Here is a 23702-nt window from a genome sequence, read left to right as displayed (position 1 = left end):
ATGGATGTGATCCGGATGGTCTTAAGATGTGAGGAACCGAGATGGCGAGTGGTGGCATCCGGGAATATGGGAAGAGCGGATATCACATTGTTGGCACAGAGGAATTGTTTCCACGTAGTCCTTATAGATACCAGGTTCCGTAAGGGGCTGAGAGAGTCCCTTTCCTTCTCATCATTCCTGTAGCTCCGGGTTTCTACTACGTTCAGTTTTAAGTTATTTCTTTTACCTTCCCCTTTGTAATGTCTCGTTTTTGGTTTGAATATTCGGAGAAGAATGTGGATTGCCACATCCTCCTAATGCATGAAGCATTCGCGCTCTGCATTTATGGGGGACTTCTTTTAAGAGTACCCTTTCTAGATCTAGTAAGGTTTCTTATTTTACAGAGTTAGGCCGGCTGCACACGGTGCCGCCCAGAAACCCCATACTTACCAGCGGATCCGGCGTCCTGGGTCCTGCATGACCCTTCGGCGTGACGCGCTGCAGCGTCACGTGACATGCCGGCCACGTCACAAGAGCCGCCCACAGCGTCACATGACGCGGCCGGCCGTGTCATATGACGCGCCGGCGGTGGGCGGAGAGACAATTTCACGCCACCTTCCGCTGTGCTACAGCGGAAGATAGCGTGAGTGGACAGATTCCATTGACTGCAATGGAAGCCGGCCGCGCGTACACCCGCGGCAAATAGAGCGTGCCGCGGGTGAGGACGGGAGATTTCACGGAATTCCGCACCGTGAACATTGAGCTATTAGGTTCAATAGAACCAAATAGCTGCGGGCAACGCGGCGGAAATCAGTCCGTGGGAAGGAGGCCTTTAACTAGATGGAGCGTAACGAATCCCAGTCTTTGTATCACTATTGCAGTAAAACGCATCGCAATTTATTTACACCTTAATATGGCCTCCTGCAGACGGCTGGGTCGGATCCTCACAGCGGGATACAAGCCATGCCCCTGTAGTTACCTGCGGCTCACCTGCTCCTGGCGTCTCGTTCCACTCTGCCATGTGCAGTGCCGATGCATCACTATTGACATTTCTGCGCAGGCCTCTGTGAGGCTCGCACAGAAATAGGACATGCCATGATTTGTTTACCGCACGAGTTTTCACACGGTCAAATTATGGCTGTCTGCATAGGATTATCTAATGCAATCCTACGGCCCCCCCCCCCCCCCCCCTGCTCCGTGACAGTCTTATCTCCAGTAATATAGTTGTTACTCCAGTCCTTAATTTGTGTAAAGCCAGTTTTTCCCCTTTCACTACTAGATCTGAAAAAGGTTTATCCCTCTAGAATTGACCTTCCTCATTTTCAACTTTAGCAGCATCAACGGCTTTTGCCTCCAATCATCTAATCTTACACAAATCTGTCAGATACACATCATTTCTTTAATTCATAGCGGGGTTGCAAAGTTAAAACTATGCCCATACACAATGTACAGAGTTTAGAATTTAAGAAAATAAAAACCAAAACCACACGTCCGTGTGATATGTAGACACGCACAGTACACTCACAGCCATTGGCAGTCTGCTCTAGAAGTTGTCGGATGGGACTTTTTCCTGTGATTATAAAATATCAGAGCAGAAGCATCATTTATGGTGGAGAACTGACCCCTTGTATGGAGGCTCTAGTACCCTGTTGTATTACTTCTAGTTTGGATAGAAGATGTGATACAGGCGAGCATGGAGACTCTAGTACCCTGTTGTACCGCCTCTAGCTTGGCTACAAGATGTGATACAGGTGAGCATGGAGGCTCTAGTACCCCATTGTACTTCCGCCAGCTTGGATACAAGATGTGATACATGAAGATTTTGAAGGTGGCAAGACTATTCATCTAATGATTGGCATACCTGCCTGAGATGTAACTGCATGCCGGATTTTGCAGCAAAACAATTCTGAAAAAGTGAAGCCAGGTCACAACCACCTCACATGTCTGCTTCAATGAGGGGGGTTATTAAGGAGGCTACAATAACTGTTAGGAACTTCACTGGAGTGCTGAAAGAAATATTGCACTTTGGCTTGATATTACTAACTTCTAATGAACCTGGGCAGTTTATTTTTCTTTCTGGCAGTTTACCAGGTTGTAGTTGCATTTAAGATGGCCTTTTAACGCCAAAAAAACAGAAGGGCTTCATCATTAACTTTCATTTTTACCACTATAAAAAAAATTGTAACTATTTATCCATCGATGTAGCTGTATGGGGACGAGTTGTATTTTTCAGTGGTACTATTTAATGTATCATGATATATTCTATGGTAACATTGTGAATGCAAATTTTTTCACATTTAATTTTTTTTAAATCTATTTGTCTGAAACTTTAAAAATAGCTATAAATAGTTAAACTATGCACTGTGACAAATGTATCCATGTCATACCTACCTCCTAACTTTCTATCAACTAGTAAATGACCTGTGACTTTTAGTAACAGACAGGACATAGAAACTAATAGCAACTGCAGAATGCTCGTTTTTTCCAAAATTTCTTTTCTCCTAGTTTATATAAATCAAGACTTTTTTTTTAGATGTTTTATTCAGTAACAGGTAACTGCAATATATATGAACCTTAAGACTTATAATTTACAACAAAAGTTTTTTTAATTTAACTATTAACTAACAGAACGATTAATCACACTTTCTTGGTAACAGACCAGACATCTAATTGGTGGGCTATTGATTCTACCATAAACTACATAGCAAATATAATAAGTTACATTACCTCACTGGCTTATTTTTGGTCATATGTATTAGTTAAAAACATCTATTCACTTCTATACTGAAATGCAGACTGAATAAATCTCTTCAATCTGTCCAAACACGTGTAAACTTGTATGGTCAAGTTCAGGTGCAGTATTAGATAGGATTTTGTTTGAGAATGGTAAAATATACTCAAACATTTCTCCTAAGGGCCCCTGTCCACGGGCGATGTGAAGTCCAACGGCAGATCTCTGGCACCGGTCAGCCCTATCTGATAGATAGGCTGGCCACAGAGAATAGGGGCAAGTCGCAGCATGCTGCGAATTGCCTGCCGCAAGCGGAGAATCACAATGACTCTCCGCTCGTGGACAGGTGCCGGCACGATTTGCCGGCAGTTAACCACTGGCGAAATCCCGCCCGTAGACAGGCACCCTAAGAGTCATAAAAAGAAATAAAAAATATTAATATATTTAGCTTTTTCAAAAATTCCCTCTTTAAAAGGAATGAGCCATATAATGTACTGAAAAACTCTAAAAAAAATTCAAAGTAAAGTAAAGAAAAAGAATGAAATTCCGCCATCTTTCGGTGCATCTTGTTTCCACGGCACACAAGCTGCAACAAAAATGGTAATTTTATGCTATATGGTCAGTACGATTACTACGATACTACACTTGTATTTTCCTTTTTCAAAAGAGATTTAATTTTTAATTATTGTCTGCTGCCATCTTCTACGCACAATAGCTTTTGTTTTTTATTTCTGCCGACGTAATTGTGTGAGGGCTCATTTTTTTGCAGAATGAGCTGCAGTTGGTACCATTTTGTAATAAAAATGACTTTTTGATCGCCTTTTATTGCCTTTTTTCCTTGGCAACAGGGTGACCAAAAGAGTGGATTTCTGGCGCTCTATTTTTTATTTTTTTCAAGACAACGTGCATTGTACAGGGTAAAGGCATTACCTTGATAGATTGGACTTCTGAACACAGCAATACCAAAGATGAACTTGTTTTAGATTCTTTTATTATAAATATAGCAAAAAAAAGGGGTGGCGAGAGGAGTGAAGTTACTTTTTTTTCGAACTACTAAAACTTTATTGATCTTATTTTAACTTTTTTTCAGTCCCCAGAGGGGTCAATAACTAGCGATGCTTTGATAGCTCCTGCAGTATGATGTAATGAAATGTTTCTCCTTAACGAGCCAGGGAGAGGAGTCAGCTTCGCCCCCTGCTCAAGAGAGCAAAGCAGCAGAATTACTCCAACACACACGTCACATCTGCCCATATTTCTACACTCTCCCCCCCCCCTAGATACTACACAAGATGGTTCCATAGTACTTGCTCTTCTTCAGAAGTATGGCCCTCCCAAGAAACTTTTCAAGCAGATCCTGATCACAGATATTAAAAAGTACCATCACGAGCCTCTGGTCTTTACACCTAATTTATACACCTCAAATTCCCTGCAGAGCCCATAGATAGAACAGACTCGAGAGTTTTAAAGTGTTCATTGAAGGTATAAGGATTAGAGGGGACCTGAATGGCTGTCAAACCACTCCTAGATCCATCCAACCAAGAGCCTCTTTTCACCTACTCCACTCTTATGAAGCTTAAGCCTTCTCGGACTTGAACTTGATGTTTGACGTGTACATCAGTGGATGGGCGAAGACTACCTTTTTTTTTTAACTCAAGTGCACAACTCACCATAGACAGGATTATTTATTCATTAAGAACGTACTTAAACTGGATTATAGGAAAACCTATCCTCAGGATAGGTCATATATTGGTTAGGACCCCAACCAATCAATTGCCCTGTAATGTATATCAAAAATTAGAGGTCTTCAGATTGATGGCACAACTCACCATGGGGAATGAGGAAGAGTTGACAGTTTAAAAAAAATAAAAATAAATGCATGTTTAAGGCTACAAGAAAATTCCTATAGAACTCACCAGATGGTACAAGATGCCAGATTATGTCTATAAGCAATCTCTCTGATACTGTTTGTGACTCTTATATAGAGTCTGTTACATACATGGGTAGATTACCCTAAAATATAACACTTCTGGAAAACTAACAGGTGAGAAGTTCCCACTTATGGCCCTTCTCATTCTTCTCTGGGCCACTCAAGCTCCTCCATAAAGCTTTTGATTACCAAATTAGGCAAATTTGCAGAATGGAGTCAGCTGCCTGGGAAGAGAAACATGCCAACTTTGATCATATTTGGAAACCACAGTGGGCTTTGCACAGCTCCAGAAGTCATCTGAAATTCCCAAAATAATGCAAACCCCTTATCTTATATGTACTTAAGGTGTTTTAGCCTGAATGCCCAGACGGATTATCACTGCAGAATTCGCGGTCAGACACCCGCCGTGAATTCTGCAGCAATGCCCACCCATAGAGATGCTGTGTTAAATTCGCAGCATGTTCTATTTTGTGTGGAGACAAAAATAACAAACAATGCACACAGCTTCCATTGCAGACAATCCTGCAATACCTCTGCAGTGCTCACAGGGGAAGTATCGCAGGAATCTGCGTCATGCGCTGCACTGAGCATGCGTGCTGGCTCACCAGCCGAGACAATTGCCATGGTCCGGACAGGCGAGTCTAGGGTCTCTGGGAGGCATTGGGTCCGATTACACTGATATTTCGCGGTCAGAATCAGACCCAGCCATGGAAAGTCTGAAATCTAGGAGGTAGAACGAAGTAGCAGCAGCAACCTGTAGCTTATATCTGCTGCTCCACTTCATCCTGTGCAGCCGCCGATCTGCTGCTGTGTTCACATGCATCACATCTGCAATAAACACAGCAGCAGCCTGATGCCTACAATCAGTGCTGTAGCTCCGCCCACAGCTCCTACAACATACTAATACCAGTATGTGTCTCACCAGGAGTACCAAAGAGCCTGCTGAAGGAGATGAACAGGACCGTCGGGCACTCCCATCATGCACTGCTCACAAGATGTTGGAGGCTATGGATAGGGCAGGAAGTAGCAAATTCAGACAAGTTGTCAGAGGAAGTGGGGATATTTTTTAGAGGGAGGGCCATGTGACAGAAAATAGAGAAAGTTGCTAGACCCGGTACAGTGACCCCATTACAGGATGGCTTATTGTGATGATTTACATGAGATTTTAAAAAGTTTGTATTTCTAGCAGTATTCCAGGCACAGACTGTTTGCCATGACATTCTGAAGACCTAACTCTACAGGTCTCCCCATGAACACAACTTACTATGTAAATTGTTCTGGTTTATTCTGTTTAGTGTATGCAGACTGTTGTCTATAGTACTCTGATCTCTGGGTGCCCTGGTGCCACACTTTGTACTATTCTCATTATTTACCTCTTCACCATCTCTGTACATTGTAATTGTTTTATATATTCCCCCCCCCCCCCCTCCCCATCAATAAAAAGACTTGCAAATATAAATAGGCGGAAGGCATAGGATACCCAGATTGGTTTATTCATTTAACCCTTTGCAATCCAATTTTGGATTCAGGGTTTCCTAGGGGCTCTTTTTCTGCCATTATACAATGACGCCATCTGCTGGCTAGAGCCAGTACTACAGTATGGGTCAGGCTGGAGAGGCCCCCCAACACCACAGCGGCCAGCAATATACAATAAAAATACCCTGCTGGACATCTTCTGACAGCAGAGCTGTACAGCCTTTAATCAGAATGTCTTCAGACGTCAGACAGTGGATTGGAAAGGGTTAAACCTTTGGTCATTCTGAGCTGAACAGTCAGATGGGAGGTTCTACCAGTGATTGACAGCTACCCTGTATGTGCAGTCACACACTAGGCAGGATGACCAAAGGTGCAGAAGAAAGTTCCCATTACCTATAAGTAAACCATTTTATGCCAGACACATGGAGGTCCAAAGTATCCATTCCATCAGCTTGGAAAGATAGAATGTAGAGGGGGACTCCTAACCAAAGCTCATTTTTAACATTAATGGCAAACCAAAAAAAAAAACCTAAAAGCCAGTAGCCCCCATGTAAATATATGGAGTGAAGGCGAGTCTTTTCTGAAGACGCAGGTCAGTTTGCATGGTCAACGGCTGCTAGAACTATATCTTGTAAGGAAAGCCAATACAAGCTTTCAATGTTCTGGTATCATAGCCCAGCCCTTCTCCAATTCAATGACGGTCTTTACTCCAGCTGTTGGAGGTGTCAGGAAGGCACAGAATTTTGTAGAGCAGACCTGTAAAAAAACCTATATAGTGTATCCAGCAGCACAGGAAATAAAGTCCCAATCTATAGGGGAGCCACATAAGTGCGTGCTCCGCACCAGATCCCTGACTTCCCGGGTCCTCCAAGCACATACGACAAACGAGAGCGCTAAGTGGCACATGGGAATTTTCATAAATAGTTATTCAGCATCCCAAGATGCCCCCGTTATTAGATTGTCTCGATAATAAATCGATGTTTCGGCCCCAACATGGCCTTTGTCAAGCCTACTGTGAAAAACTTGTCCTGAAATAAAGTAAAGGTTCAGACCTCTAGAATTCTCCACTAGGATATCCTTCCTGCTCCTGGACATTGGATAGTGTTGGAGAAGGTCGACTAGGATGTTCAAACACTCACTGCAGCAAAAACTTGATTGTTTACAACGATCAGAGGTGAGCCCCCATGATCCTTTTGATTGCCGTTTTTGAAGGAGCCATTTGGTTAGAAGATAACCTTCCCCATACATCACCAACTGTGCTGAAACTGATTGAATACTTACCCATCTGCCACCGCAATCCAGCCCTGTAGCCCCACCATCCTCCCACTGTCACCACTCACTATGAGACCAAGAGTTCAGAATGGTGACACTGCAGTCATGTGATATCCAGTGACCACGTGTCAGGAGGATGGAAGAGCTGTGGTGCTGGATGAGTGCCACTCTTGTTACTGTAGCAGTTGGTGGTTCAGTAACTAAACAACCCCTTTAACACACCATATGTGGAGCCATCCCACACCTTGTGTTCCATTCCAGGGTCTCTATTGGACCAGAGGCAATCCAGTTAACCCTCACCATGTGCGACTAACATCCCCGCTGACAATTTCTCCACCTAAAATAGGTCTCACATGGCAGAAATGACCTTCTACTCCCCCTCCCCGACATCTCCTGCGCTGCAGCAGTTTCCTGCATGTCCAGTCTGTTTATAAGCAGCAGTCAGCCTGCGTATGGGATGTCACAGGATGCTGCAACTAATCACAGACTACAGCACTCCAATGCCGAGGTCTGCGATTGGCTGCTGCACCCTTTGTACACATCATGTGGTTGGCCCACAGCTTCAACTGTAGGAGATGCAGGGACCCAGGAGAGGCAAGAAGATGCTTTATGTTCTGACATGGGGAACATGTTTTCATAATAGAAGTATGTAAAGTGCATCCAAGGATGGCGCTCTACTAGCTTTGCTTATACTTTCCCTTGTCAGATCAGTAGAGAAGTACTTAGAAGAAAAGCTATATGCGCAGATGGAAGCTGCGTCCGATGACTGACCTTCAAACCTTCCAGTGAAACTGTCTGTTGCTCTGCAGCGTTTTTTCTTCTTTGTTCTCTTTTTGGCATCAGGAATATCAATGGGAGCACTTGAAGGCATATCTGTAGAAAAGGTTTAAATACATAGTATGGACCATGACTCTTACCCAACAAGAGAAGTAACTTCTAACTACGATAAACAAGGATAACATGTTACACGGGTGGACTATAGGCCAGGGGTATCTATGATGCTTGACTTGGGGCCCTGTTACATGGGTGGACCATAGGCCAGGGGTCATCTATGATGCTCGATTCGAAGCTCTGTTACATGGGTGAACCATACGTCAGGAGCATCTATGATGCTTGACTCAGGGCTGTGTTACACAGGTAGACCATAAGCCAGGGGCATCTACGATGCTCGATTCAGGGCTCTGTTACATGGGTGGATCATAAGCCAGGAGTATCCATGATGCTTGATTTGAGGCTCTGTTACACAGATAGACCATTAGCCAGGGATATCCATAACTCGACTTAGGGCTATGGTTGGACCACAAGCCAGGAGTATCTATGATGCTTGACTTGGGGCAAGTTGTTGGGCACAAATACCCAACAGGTTGTACCAGTAATCATTCTTGAGCTTTAAGGGATCATTCACATGGCTGGAAGTGTAAGACGCTGCATTATTATGCAGTGTTTTTACCACTGTATAGGGCATCGATTGTGCACGGCCCATGACAGTAGCTCATGCACAATGACTTTTTTCCTTATTTCCTGCTCTGTATTAGCAACATTGCGTGTTAAACACCACATACGCAATGCATTGATTACATACAGCGTTTAATACACAACCCATAAATAGGGACTGTACACACAATAAAACACAACATACTGCAGGGTTTTTTAATGCGCACATTAAGCACAATAAAAACCGCTAGTGTGAATGGGTCAATGATCAGCGTACTTCATTAACGCTTAATACTTGGTGAAGTTACGTTCATGTGAATGAGCATTGTTCCAGCCGCCTCCATTCACAAACAGGCAGTGGTTCACAAATAAATGGCTGCCGGTTACCACGGCCGTTCACTTGTTCCGTTTTCTGCATGCAGAAACTCAACGACAAACAAGTGAACAAATTCTCGGTGGTCATTCAGTCAGAGCAGCAACACTTAGCGATTCTTCTCCGCTGTAGAAGGGCCCATTGTAGCATCACTAGTCCACTGCCTACAACAGTCCAGGGAGAACAAGCCCTTCTCCAACGGTGGACTCGCAGGAGAGAAGCCTCTGATGACGAGGGGTCATCACTGGGGAAGGGGTGGTTGATGAAATCCCATGGTACCATTCATATTGGGCATCATGTAAAGGCCCCAGTCACACATGCAGAGGTCAATTTCTGTTCCACCCTCAGAATAGCACAAGAATACTGGAACCACCGGTACGGTCTGCTGACAGGACCTCATTGACTATAATTGGGCCACTTAGGACTTCTGGACAGCATATAAAACTGGTGTTCTACACATTTAAAAATCCTATAAAACCAGGTAAAACCCCAACGGCAGGACCAACGGGATACACTTAAGTATAATTACCAGGACGGGACGGGCACTCAAAGCTGAACACAGTTTCCATGTTTCGGGATTCATCACCATAGTCCATTTCAAATGGGTTTTGACCCTAAAAAAAAAAAAACCAAACAAAGTGTTAATCACCCTCTTGACTTGGGTCCTACAAAACTTAAGGGTCACCCTGGTGCCCCCCCCTTCACCCGATTACGTGTCACTCAAGGGTCTCCCCAGCACTTCCCTGCAGTGCTGTGATCTATCATAGCCGTGCGATCATCAACAGTAACTGACAGGAATGACTGCCACCTGCAGGCAGGTCCTTTAACAGCATCACACAGATTGAGAAACTGACTAGACGGGGAATAACCCCAAGTAGATCCGAGCAGGTCAGAACGGACATCACATGACCAGAGAGGCCAGAAGATATGTATGTATGTCTACATAATGAAGGAGCTGTCACCGGAGTGACCATTGAAAACCAAAATATACATCCTTCGCTTATTCCACACAACCCAGAGTCCTTCAGTCATCCTGTAAGTCACTGGCAGGAATTGTTGCACCTCCATACTGGTCTTATGTGCCCTCGCTGTATGGCTCCACAGAACACATTTAGGTAGTTTAGTGTAGGACGGGAACAAACAGAACAATGACTGACTGAGAAGATCGTGCAAGATTAGTCAGTGACTAAGTGGGACACGAGTCATTTTACCAAGTGGATGTCATGTGAGACCACAGCTCAGAAGGATGGGGGTTCTCTGGGCCTGTTTGTAACAAGTTACACTTTGCATCTTCTCAGATTGTTGCACTTATGAGGTTTTTGCACCGGGCTTTGGTGTTCAGCACATAGGAGCAGTTTAGTTTGACTTGTTAACTTAAGACTTCATTGAGACTTTAAAAAGCTGTTAGTTATTTGGGGGTTTCTTTTTGCACTACTTGTGTGACATAAAAATCCTGCCTGCCATCAATAAAGGTACTCCATAAAGTCAGCTGTGAGGATAAAGCAGTCTGCAAGCAGGAGTCATCCATGAGAAGCCGTGGCAGCCATCTACACATACTACACGGCACTGGACCGAGACCTCCAAAGTGTCTTCTGGCGATCCTCGCTGACCCCCAGCTCCAAGTCTTCACTGCTAGCCTCCCATCTGTGCAGAAGGTGGGGTACCTGTCACCATGTCATGGAGCCCTGAGCTCAGGTTTGTCATCCGACAATGTATAACGCAATTTTATACTCTACTAGTGGTGGCGAGCCCTCTCTGCTGGCACGTGCCGCCAGCCACTTACAATAGTGTTTACCGGCTCGGGTACCACAGTTTCTCGCCGGTAATCAGTCGCACTGTTGGCAGCGCTGATCCCAGCGCACTCTGATAGCAGTGCGCAGCTGGGATCCTCCTCCCTAGAGCCCTCTTCTCCTTAGTACTGCAGGAGAGGACAAGGGAGGGAACCTTCCAGGCTCACACACTGATGTCAGTGTGCACTTAGGATCAGCGCCGAGAAGAGAAAGCAGCGCTGACTACAAGGAGGAGGTAAGTATATGGGGTGGGGGCCACCATTGTTACTTAGGCGCCACTGTGCACGTCACAGCATACCTCAAGCTGACTAAGGGGATGTTTACTCATGGTGGAAATGCAGCGGAATGTCTGCAGTGAAAATTTCCACATCAAAAACAGTCAAAATCCACACTATTGCTATTAGTTCTGGCAAGAAATCCATTGCGTATCCACAGCCGGTTTCCTACTATGCGGCGCTCCCCCTCACCTCCTCAGGCTTCCCGATGTCAGCGCTCCCTATCTTCTGGTTCCCAGCGGCCTGGACAGGTGAGGCCACTGAGAACTAAGAGCCAGGGAGCGCTGACAGCGGGAAACCTACGGAGGTGGTGAGGGGAAGAGACGCATAGTATGACATCAGCTGTGGGTACGCAACTAATTTCTAGTCAAAATCCACACCCATGGTACTCCAGGTCTCTAACTAGGAAATAAGACATACGGCGTTCTTCTCTGACCATTTTGAAACTACCCCATTTTTATAATGGCGGAGGTAAAAAACAAACAAAAAAAAAAACACATACATTGCGATAAGCCCCGCCCCCTGACGTGTTGGCACTTTTGCTGTAAATAAGTGGGTTTTGGGTGGCAGTTTGGGCACTCGGTCACAAACAGGTTCCACCACTGCTCTATACAAACTTCTTCCTTCAATGCAACAGCAACTCTAAGCAAAAGTTGCGCAAAAAAAAACAAAAAAATCTAATTTATGACTAATGTGTCTTTGTTAAGAGCATCCCATTCACAAATGTAATCTATTCTGCACGTGAGGAGTACATACATGACACAGGAGTGTTAAAGTAATCTCAATACTTCAGGGATATGCCAGTTTAATGCAAATTACACAGGCATATTACTTTCAGTACTCCTATACAAACTAACTAGTCACTAAATCGTAAGTCTCTCAAGTTGCAAGAAAAAGTAAGTAAGACCCTCAAAAATACCTGTATTTCTGCATCAACTACTATGTGGACCTATTGTTCCCCAAGTCACAGTTTGAGTAAGGCCTCATGTTCACTAGGAAATTCGGACCCGCGCAGATTCTCCATGCAGAATCCCGCAGCGGGTTCCCCCTTCCCTGCGGACATGAGGCCTGAAAATAAGATTTACTCACCTGTCCGGATGCTGCGGATCTGCCCTCCGTCGCGGCCGAGTCTTCTTTCTTCGGCCCAACGGATGTGCTCTGATGCATTTTCCCGCACGTGCGATCCGCGCGGCAGGGAAAAGGACATTTGCAGGTATTCACTTACCTGCGGGTGTCCAATGCATCCCTATGGGCGCGGATCACGCTTGCAGGACACCTGCACGGATTTGCTAAATCCAATTACCTAGTTGACATTAGGCCTTACTCAGTTGTACTGCTCAGGCCTTACAATAATGTCTAGTACAAGCAGTACTTTGAGGGGTAGAGAATCATCAAGACATGAGTGCAGCGAGTCCAATAAAGCCAACTCACCCTGAAGGAGCGGTGAAAGCCTTTCATTTCAGGACTTTTCTTCTGTACCATATTTGCAACAAAAATCTACAAGTTAAACTCAATGAACAAAATTTTCTCAAGACTCCAAGGAGTCGTAATACCGGCTGACAGTTCGGATTGAAGGAAGGACAAATGGGTGATCGGAGCTCTCAGATGGCTGGAAAGAGACCCTGTGAAGACAAAGCACAGGCTGTAAGGGTTAACCAAACACCGATACGAGTTCACATCAGCCAGTTATCACTGGAACCACTGAAGTAATGGCAGAATAAGCAGGAAGCTGCGCTACAGTATAAGCCGTATGTCTCCACCACTGCCCCCCCCCCCCCCCCCCCCCCCCACCACCACCACCACCACGAACATTTAGGGCTCATGTCCATGGGCAAAATAAGAATTAAAATCCGCAGCGGATTTTAAACTTTTCTCCTGCCCGCGGATCCGCATCCCATAGGGATGCATTGACCACCCGCAGGGTAGACAAATACCCGCGGATGGTCAATAAAAGGGATTTAAAAAAAAATGGAGCATGAAAAAATCTGGACCATACTCCATTTTCATGCGGGTCTCCCGCGGGCTTCTATTGAAGCCTATGGAAGCCATCCGGATCCGCGGGAGACCTAAAATAGGAATTTACTCACACGCTCCGTTTCTTCTCTTCGTGGCAGCGCCATCTTCTCTCCGTCGCGGCCGGCTCTTTTTTCTTCGAGACGGCGCATGCGCGGGGCACGTCACCGACGTCATCATGCGCATCCGCCGAGCCAAAGAAAGAAGATCCGGCCGCGACGCAGAGAAGATGGCGCCGCCGCGAAGAGAAGAAACGGAGCGGATGGGAGGTGAGTTTATTCTCATTTATTCTGATTTTCAGCCCTCATGTCCGCGGGGCAGGAGGGACCCGCTACGGATTCTACATGGAGAATCCGGAGCGGGCCTGATTTTCCCCGTGGACATGAGGCCTAAGGCTCAACATGAGTTATATCGTTTAACCCATTACCCCGACTCCTTCTCACCAAAGGCCTCCTGCACCAAGTACTACAACCCCCAATATCACCAGAACCCCCAACAAAGACAAAACACTTTGTAGCGGGCTCCGGCCTGGCTATGAACTGGCATCACGGCCATCATCATTCCAGTAAGTCTTAGGCTAAATATTCTGTCAGCTGCTGCAGTTTTGGGGGTGGTAGAGCGATCGCCATCACCACAACCCCCCTTGTTCATTCTGGTGCGCCGCATATCTACAGTGTTTACACACCAGTATGAACGGATCAATAAGAGTTCATGTCCTTTCATTGACGCCATTCACCTCGTGTGACACGGCCACACTGAAAGCAGTCATGTGACTGAGCCCGCACACGCCTGGTCCCAGCCGCACTTCAGGGTGAAGGAGGAACACCCCACCTCCATAGTATACTTATACGCTGCCACTAACGAGGAGGGGGGGGGGGGGATATTAAACCGGGACACACTGACTAGACGGACGCCTCACAAGACCCTCCAGTAATCTGGCCATGACGACAGCCGTTACCTGGAACAGGTACTTAATACCTGCAAACATCTCACATACCGCACATCGCAGCTACTAATGCGCTATATTATGGGCAACAACTTAAGTGACCATACAGGTTTAGGGAAAAAATAAAAAAGTTCTACCTCTACACCCGCTATTGACATGCCAGGTTTAGAGAAAAAAAACCAAAACCCACAAAGTTCAATCATTTCAGATTCCGCCCCCCATGTGACCCGTTATCTGTACAGCTCCGGGCGAAAACAAACTGAAAGTCTTTTAGGGTGAAAAAAAAAAAAACAAAGCTAAAATAATATGGTTGCGTAAGTGTTCACACCCCCTTATGGCCGGGGATGTGGGTGTGTTCAGAATTAGCCAATCACATGCAACCTACTGCTAAATAGTCAGAACTCCCTGGCCATTATTTACAGGGATTCGGGTCCCCCACATAAAGCTGAGCTCCTCTAGGAGTAACATTGTTACTCCATATAGATCTTACAGATCAGTGGGATCTGATCATTGAAAGAGGAGCGGGGGACCAAAACATCCAAGACATAAGATGTACCTGGGGCACAGGGAAGACAGTCAGCAAGAAAGATAGGGGATCCAGTCCCAGACACGGCTGCACAGGGCACCCCTAGCACTGCTCCTAATATATAGGGACCCAGACGTGACTACACAGGGCACCCTTAGTACTTGTCCTAATATATAGGGACCCAGACATGACTACACAGTGCACCCTTAGTACTTGTCCTAATGTATAGGGGACCCAGACATGACTACACAGGGCACCCTTAGTACTTGTCCTAATATATAGGGGACCAGACATGACTACAAAGTGCACCCTTAGTCCTTGCCCTAATATATAGGGGACCCAGACATGGCTACACTGTGCACCCTTAGTACTTGTCCTAATATATAGGGGACCCAGACATGACTACACAGTGCACGCTTAGTACTTGTCCTAATATAAAGGAGACCAGACATGGCTACACAGTGCACGCTTAGTACTTGTCCTAATATAAAGGAGACCAGACATGACTACACAGTGCACGCTTAGTACTTGTCGTAATATAAAGGAGACCAGACATGACTACACAGTGCACGCTTAGTACTTGTCCCAATGTATAGGGGACCAGACACGGCTACACAGTGCACCCAAGTACTTGCCCTAATATATGGAGGACCCAGACATGACTACACAGTGCACCCTTAGTACTTGTCCTAATATATAGGGACCCAGACATGACTACACAGTGCACCCTTAGTACATGTCCTAATATAAAGGAGACCAGACATGGCTACACAGTGCACCCTTAGTACTTGCCCTACTATATGGAGGACCCAGACATGACTACACATTGCACCCTTAGTACTTGTCCTAATATATAGGAGACCCAGACACGGCTACACAGGGCACCCTTAGTACTTGTCCTAATATATAGGAGACCCAGACACGGCTACACAGGGCACCCTTAGTACTTGTCCTAATATATAGGGACCCCGACATGACTACACAGGGCACCCTTAGTACTTGTCCTAATATATAGAGGACCCAGACATGACTACATAGGGCACCCTTAGTACATGTCCTAATATAAAGGAGACCAGACATGGCTACACAGTGCACCCTTAGTACTTGCCCTACTATATGGAGGACCCAGACATGACTACACATTGCACCCTTAGTACTTGTCCTAATATATAGGGGACCAGACATGGCTACACAGGGCACCCTTAGTACATGTCCTAATATATAGGAGACCCAGACATGGCTACACAGTGCACCCTTAGTACATGTCCTAATGTATAGGGGACCCAGACATGGCTACACAGTGCACCCTTAGTACTTGTCCTGATATATAGGGGACCCAGACACGGCTACACAGGGCACCCTTAGTACTTGTCCTAATATATAGGAGACCCAGACATGGCTACACAGAGCTCCCTTAGTACTTGTCCTAATATATAGAGGACCCAGACATGACTACACAGGGTACCCTTAGTACATGTCCTAATGTATAGGGGACCCAGACATGGCTACACAGTGCACCCTTAGTACTTGTCCTGATAAATAGGGGACCCAGACATGACTACACATTGCACCCTTAGTACTTGCCCTACTATATGGAGGACCCAGACATGACTACACAGTGCACCCTTAGTACTTGCCCTACTATATGGAGGACCCAGACATGACTACACATTGCACCCTTAGTACTTGCCCTAATATATGGAGGACCCAGACATGACTACACAGGGCACCCTTAGTACTTGTCCTAATATATAGGGACCCAGACATGACTACACAGGGCACCCTTAGTACTTGTCCTAATATATAGGAGACCCAGACACGGCTACACAGGGCACCCTTAGTACTTGTCCTAATATATAGGAGACCCAGACACGGCTACACAGGGCACCCTTAGTACTTGTCCTAATATATAGGGACCCCGACATGACTACACAGGGCACCCTTAGTCCTTGCCCTAATATATAGGGGACCCAGACATGGCTACACTGAGCTCCCTTAGTACTTGTCCTAATATATAGAGGACCCAGACATGACTACATAGGGCACCCTTAGTACATGTCCTAATATAAAGGAGACCAGACATGGCTACACAGTGCACCCTTAGTACTTGCCCTACTATATGGAGGACCCAGACATGACTACACAGTGCACCCTTAGTACTTGCCCTACTATATGGAGGACCCAGACATGACTACACATTGCACCCTTAGTACTTGCCCTAATATATGGAGGACCCAGACATGACTACACAGGGCACCCTTAGTACTTGTCCTAATATATAGGGACCCAGACATGACTACACAGGGCACCCTTAGTACTTGTCCTAATATATAGGAGACCCAGACACGGCTACACAGGGCACCCTTAGTACTTGTCCTAATATATAGGAGACCCAGACACGGCTACACAGGGCACCCTTAGTACTTGTCCTAATATATAGGGACCCCGACATGACTACACAGGGCACCCTTAGTCCTTGCCCTAATATATAGGGGACCCAGACATGGCTACACTGAGCTCCCTTAGTACTTGTCCTAATATATAGAGGACCCAGACATGACTACACAGGGCACCCTTAGTACATGTCCTAATGTATAGGGGACCAGACATGACTACACAGTGCACCCTTAGTACTTGTCCTAATATATAGGAGACCCAGACACGGCTACACAGGGCACCCTTAGTACTTGTCCTAATATATAGGAGACCCAGACACGGCTACACAGGGCACCCTTAGTACTTGTCCTAATATATAGGGACCCCGACATGACTACACAGGGCACCCTTAGTCCTTGCCCTAATATATAGGGGACCCAGACATGGCTACACTGAGCTCCCTTAGTACTTGTCCTAATATATAGAGGACCCAGACATGACTACACAGGGCACCCTTAGTACATGTCCTAATGTATAGGGGACCCAGACATGGCTACACAGTGCACCCTTAGTACATGTCCTGATATATAGAGGACCCAGACACGGCTACACAGGGCACCCTAAGTACTTGCCCTACTATATGGAGGACCCAGACATGACTACACATGGCACCCTTAGTACTTGTCCTAATATATGGAGGACCCAGACATGACTACACAGGGCACCCTTAGTACATGTCCTAATATATAGGAGACCCAGACATGGCTACACAGGGCACCCTTAGTACTTGTCCTAATATATAGGGACCCAGACATGACTACACAGGGCACCCTTAGTCCTTGCCCTAATATATAGGGGACCCAGACATGGCTACACAGTGCACCCTTAGTACATGTCCTGATATATAGTGGACCCAGACACGGCTACACAGTGCACCCTTAGTACTTGTCCTAATATATAGGAGACCCAGACATGGCTACACAGGGCACCCTTAGTACTTGTCCTGATATATAGGGGACCCAGACACGGCTACACAGGGCACCCTTAGTACTTGTCCTAATATATAGGAGACCCAGACACGACTACACAGTGCACCCTTAGTACATGTCCTAATGTATAGGGGACCCAGACATGACTACACAGGGCACCCTTAGTACATGTCCTAATGTATAGGGGACCCAGACACGGCTACACAGTGCACCCTTAGTACTTGTCCTAATATATAGGGGACCCAGACATGACTACCCAGGGCACCCTTAGTACTTGTCCTAATATATAGGGACCCAGACATGGCTACACAGTGCACGCTTAGTACTTGTCCTAATGTATAGGAGACCAGACATGGTTACACAGTGCACCCTTAGTACTTGCCCTAATATATGGAGGACCCAGACATGACTACACAGGGCACCCTTAGTACATGTCCTAATATATAGGAGACCCAGACATGGCTACACAGGGCACCCTTAGTACTTGTCCTAATATATAGGGACCCAGACATGACTACACAGGGCACCCTTAGTCCTTGCCCTAATATATAGGGGACCCAGACATGGCTACACAGTGCACCCTTAGTACATGTCCTGATATATAGTGGACCCAGACACGGCTACACAGTGCACCCTTAGTACTTGTCCTAATATATAGGAGACCCAGACATGGCTACACAGGGCACCCTTAGTACTTGTCCTGATATATAGGGGACCCAGACACGGCTACACATTGCACCCTTAGTACTTGCCCTACTATATGGAGGACCCAGACATGACTACACATGGCACCCTTAGTACTTGTCCTAATATATGGAGGACCCAGACATGACTACACAGGGCACCCTTAGTACATGTCCTAATGTATAGGGAACCCAGACACGGCTACACAGTGCACTCTTAGTACTTGTCCTAATATATAGGGGACCCAGACATGACTACACAGTGCACCCTTAGTACTTGTCCTAATATATAGGGACCCAGACATGACTACACAGTGCACCCTTAGTACATGTCCTAATGTATAGGGGACCCAGACATGGCTACACAGTGCACTCTTAGTACTTGTCCTAATATATAGGGAACCCAGACACGGCTACACAGTGCACCCTTAGTACTTGTCCTAATATATAGGGACCCAGACATGACTACACAGTGCACCCTTAGTACTTGTCCTAATGTATAGGGGACCCAGACATGGCTACACAGTGCACGCTTAGTACTTGTCCTAATGTATAGGAGACCAGACATGGTTACACAGTGCACCCTTAGTACTTGTCCTAATATATAGGGACCCCGACATGACTACACAGGGCACCCTTAGTCCTTGTCCTAATATATAGGGACCCAGACATGGCTACACAGTGCACCCTTAGTACATGTCCTGATATATAGGGGACCCAGACACGGCTACACAGGGCACCCTTAGTACTTGTCCTAATATATAGGAGACCCAGACACGGCTACACAGGGCACCCTTAGTACTTGTCCTGATATATAGGAGACCCAGACATGGCTACACAGGGCACCCTTAGTACTTGTCCTAATATATAGGGACCCTGACATGACTACACAGGGCACCCTTAGTCCTTGTCCTAATATATAGGGGACCCAGACATGGCTACACAGAGCTCCCTTAGTACTTGTCCTAATATATAGAGGACCCAGACATGACTACACAGGGCACCCTTAGTACATGTCCTAATGTATAGGGGACCCAGACATGGCTACACAGTGCACCCTTAGTACTTGTCCTAATATATAGGAGACCCAGACATGGCTACACAGGGCACCCTTAGTACTTGTCCTAATATATAGGGACCCCGACATGACTACACAGGGACCCTTAGTCCTTGGCCTAATATATAGGGGACCCAGACATGGCTACACAGGGCACCCTTAGTACTTGTCCTAATATATAGAGGACCCAGACATGACTACACAGTGCACCCTTAGTACATGTCCTGATATATAGGGGACCCAGACATGACTACACAGTGCACCCTTAGTACATGTCCTGATATATAGGGGACCCAGACACGGCTACACAGTGCACCCTTAGTACGTGTCCTAATATATAGGAGACCCAGACATGGCTACACAGGGCACCCTTAGTCCTTGTCCTAATATATAGGGGACCCAGACATGGCTACACAGAGCTCCCTTAGTACTTGTCCTAATATATAGAGGACCCAGACATGACTACACAGGGCACCCTTAGTACATGTCCTAATGTATAGGGGACCCAGACATGGCTACACAGTTCACCCTTAGTACTTGTCCTAATATATAGGAGACCCAGACATGGCTACACAGGGCACCCTTAGTACTTGTCCTAATATATAGGGACCCCGACATGACTACACAGGGACCCTTAGTCCTTGCCCTAATATATAGGGGACCCAGACATGGCTACACAGGGCACCCTTAGTACTTGTCCTAATATATAGAGGACCCAGACATGACTACACAGTGCACCCTTAGTACATGTCCTGATATATAGGGGACCCAGACATGACTACACAGTGCACCCTTAGTACATGTCCTGATATATAGGGGACCCAGACACGGCTACACAGTGCACCCTTAGTACTTGTCCTAATATATAGGAGACCCAGACATGGCTACACAGGGCACCCTTAGTACATGTCCTAATGTATAGGGGACCCAGACATGACTACACAGGGCACCATTAGTACTTGTCCTAATATATAGAGGACCCAGACATGACTACACAGTGCACCCTTAGTACTTGTCCTAATATATAGGGGATCAGACATGACTACCCAGGGCACCCTTAGTACTTGTCCTAAGGTATACGAGACCCAGACATGACTACACAGGGCACCCTTAGTACTTATCCTAATATACAGGGGACCCAGACATGGCTACACAGTGCACCCTTAGGCCTCATGTCCACGGGCAGAGGAAGAATTAAAATCCGCAGCGGATTTTAACTCTTCTCCCGCGCGCGGATCCGCACCCTATAGGGATGCATTGACCACCCGCGGGTAGATAAATACCTGCGGATGGTCAATAAAAATGATTTATTTTTTTTTAAATGGAGCATGAAAAAATCTGGACCATGCTCCATTTTCGTGCGGGTCTCCCGCGGGCTTCTATTGAAGCCTATGGAAGCCGTCCGAATCCGCGAGAGACCAAAAATCAGAATTTACTCACCCGCTCCGATTCTTCTCTTCGCTGCGGCGCCATCTTCTTTCCGTCGCAGCCGGATCTTTTTTTCTTCGGGCCGGCGCATGTACGGGGCACGTCACCGACGTCATCCTGCGCATCTGCCGGGCCGAAGAAAGAAGATCCGACTGCGACGCTAAGAAGATGACGCCGCGGCGAAGGGAAGATCCGGAGCGGGCGAGAGGTAAGTTTATTCTTATTTTCAGCCCTCATGTCCGCGGGGCAGGAGGGACCCGCTACGGATTCTCCATGGATAATCCGTAGCGGGTCTGATATTCCCCGTGGACATGAGGCCTTAGTGCTTGTCCTAATATACAGGGACCCAGACCTGACTACACAGGGCACCCTTAGTACTTGTCCTAATATAGGGGACCCAGACATGGCTACACATTGCACCCTTAGTACTTGCCCTAATATATATGGACCAGACATGACTACAGAGGGCACCCTTAGTACTTATCCTAATATATAGGGGACCCAGACATGACTACACAGGGCACTCTTAGTAATCGTCCTAACATATAGGGGACCCAGACATGACTACACAAGGCACCCTTAGTACTTGTCCTGACATATAGCGGACTCAGACATGACTACACAGTGCACCCTTAGTAATTGTCCTAATCTATAGGGGACCCAGACATGGCTACACAGGGCAGCCTTAGTACTTGTCCTAATATATAGGGGACCCAGACATGACTACACAGTGCACCCTTAGTAATTGTCCTAATCTATAGGGGACCCAGACATGGCTACACAGTACACCCTTATTATTTGTCCTAATATATAGGGGACCCAGACATGGCTACACAGGGCACCCTTAGTACTTATCTTAATGTATAGGGGACCCAGACATGACTACACAGGGTACCCTTAGTACTTGTCCTAATATATAGGGACCCAGACATGGCTACACAGGGCACCCTTAATACTTGTCCTAATGTATAGGGGACCCAGACATGACTACACAGGGCACCCTTAGTACTTGTCCTAATGTATAGGGGACCCAGACATGACTACACAGGGCACCCTTAGTACTTGTCCTAATGTATAGGGGACCCAGACATGACTACACAGGGCACCCTTAGTACTTGTCCTAATGTATAGGGGACCCAGACATGACTACACAGGGCACCCTTAGTACTTGTCCTAATGTATAGGGGACCCAGACATGACTACACAGGGCACCCTTAGTACTTGTCCTAATGTATAGGGGACCCAGACATGACTACACAGGGCACCCTTAGTACTTGTCCTAATATAGGGGACCCAGACATGGCTACACATTGCACCCTTAGTACTTGCCCTAATATATATGGACCAGACATGACTACAGAGGGCACCCTTAGTACTTATCCTAATCTATAGGGGACCCAGACATGACTACACAGGGCACCCTTAGTAATTGTCCTAATATATAGGGGACCCAGACATGACTACACAGGGCACCCTTAGTAATTGTCCTAATATATAGGGGACCCAGACATGACTACACATTGCACGCTTAGTACTCATCCTAATACATAAGTGACCAGACATGACTACACAGTGCACCCTTAGCACTTGTCCTAATACATATATTTGATACACGGCCCACCAGGGGGAGATCCTCCGACCACACGGCCGCCATGTTTAGGCCTCACGTGGACAACTGACATGGACCTGAGGTAAACAGTGCGCGGCACAAAACAGCTGGGCGGGGAGCAGCGGGGAGACCAGTCCGTGAAGGCCGCGCCGCTCGAGTCATCAGCGAGGACACGGGGCAGTCAGCGGCCCATCCGCCCGCACTCCCCCTGATTACACCCCACTCGGCGCCTGCGCACATCCCACCTCTACTGCGGGGAGCGCGCCGTGCACTGCCGAACTGTCAGATAGAAACAAGTTTACAGCGGGCACCCAACAGCAGAGACCCAGCGGCCCACCTACCTGCACGGGCTCTGCAGTGGCCGGGGCACCGCTAGCAGCCTCGGAGACAAACGCCGCTGGTGACATGAGAGAGCTGACGCACTGCCCCGTCCGCTGCCCTTATATAAACCCAGAGGAGGGGCGGGGCCGATGCTCACGTGACGTCGAACTGACATTGCTGTAGGTGGAGGTTGGTGGTCATGTGATGCCCCGCCGTCCTCCTCAGTGTCTGTAGCGAATCACTGCTGTTCTTCCCCGAGACCAGTTCTAGCCAACCTGGAGCTCCTCCCCTCCGGACAGGAAAACATTGCGTCACTCAGAGCGCTGCGTGCGCGACGGACTGTAGCGGCTGCCATGACCACTGCGTTCGCGATGGACTGTACGAGCGAGATGACTACTGCGTGCGCAGCGGACTGTAGAGGCGACATGACTACTGCGTGCCCGACGGACTGTAGAGGCGACATGACTACTGTGTGCCCGACGGACTGTAGAGGCGAC

General features: G+C 46.9%; 1 protein-coding gene across 2 annotated transcripts in view; it reads right to left on the bottom strand.

The window, feature by feature from the left end:
• Nucleotides 1-23317, bottom strand: part of MKNK2 (MAPK interacting serine/threonine kinase 2) — a 46206-nt gene extending 22889 nt beyond the window's left edge. For both annotated transcript variants that reach the window (XM_066574198.1, XM_066574197.1), the window contains exons 1-4: nt 23226-23317; nt 12689-12879; nt 9722-9806; nt 8157-8258 (exon numbers count right to left, since the gene is read on the bottom strand). In XM_066574198.1, coding sequence (XP_066430295.1) covers nt 8157-8258; nt 9722-9806; nt 12689-12739 — 238 coding nt within the window. In that variant the 5' untranslated portion in view covers nt 12740-12879; nt 23226-23317. The remainder of the gene's footprint in view (nt 1-8156; nt 8259-9721; nt 9807-12688; nt 12880-23225) is intronic.
• Nucleotides 23318-23702: the final 385 nt, after the last annotated feature.

The sequence above is a fragment of the Eleutherodactylus coqui genome, chromosome 7 (assembly GCF_035609145.1).
Source record: "Eleutherodactylus coqui strain aEleCoq1 chromosome 7, aEleCoq1.hap1, whole genome shotgun sequence".
NCBI classification, from domain to species: Eukaryota; Metazoa; Chordata; class Amphibia; order Anura; family Eleutherodactylidae; genus Eleutherodactylus; species Eleutherodactylus coqui.
Note: the sequence above shows the minus strand (reverse complement) of the source record. Positions and strands in the feature narration are given on the sequence as shown.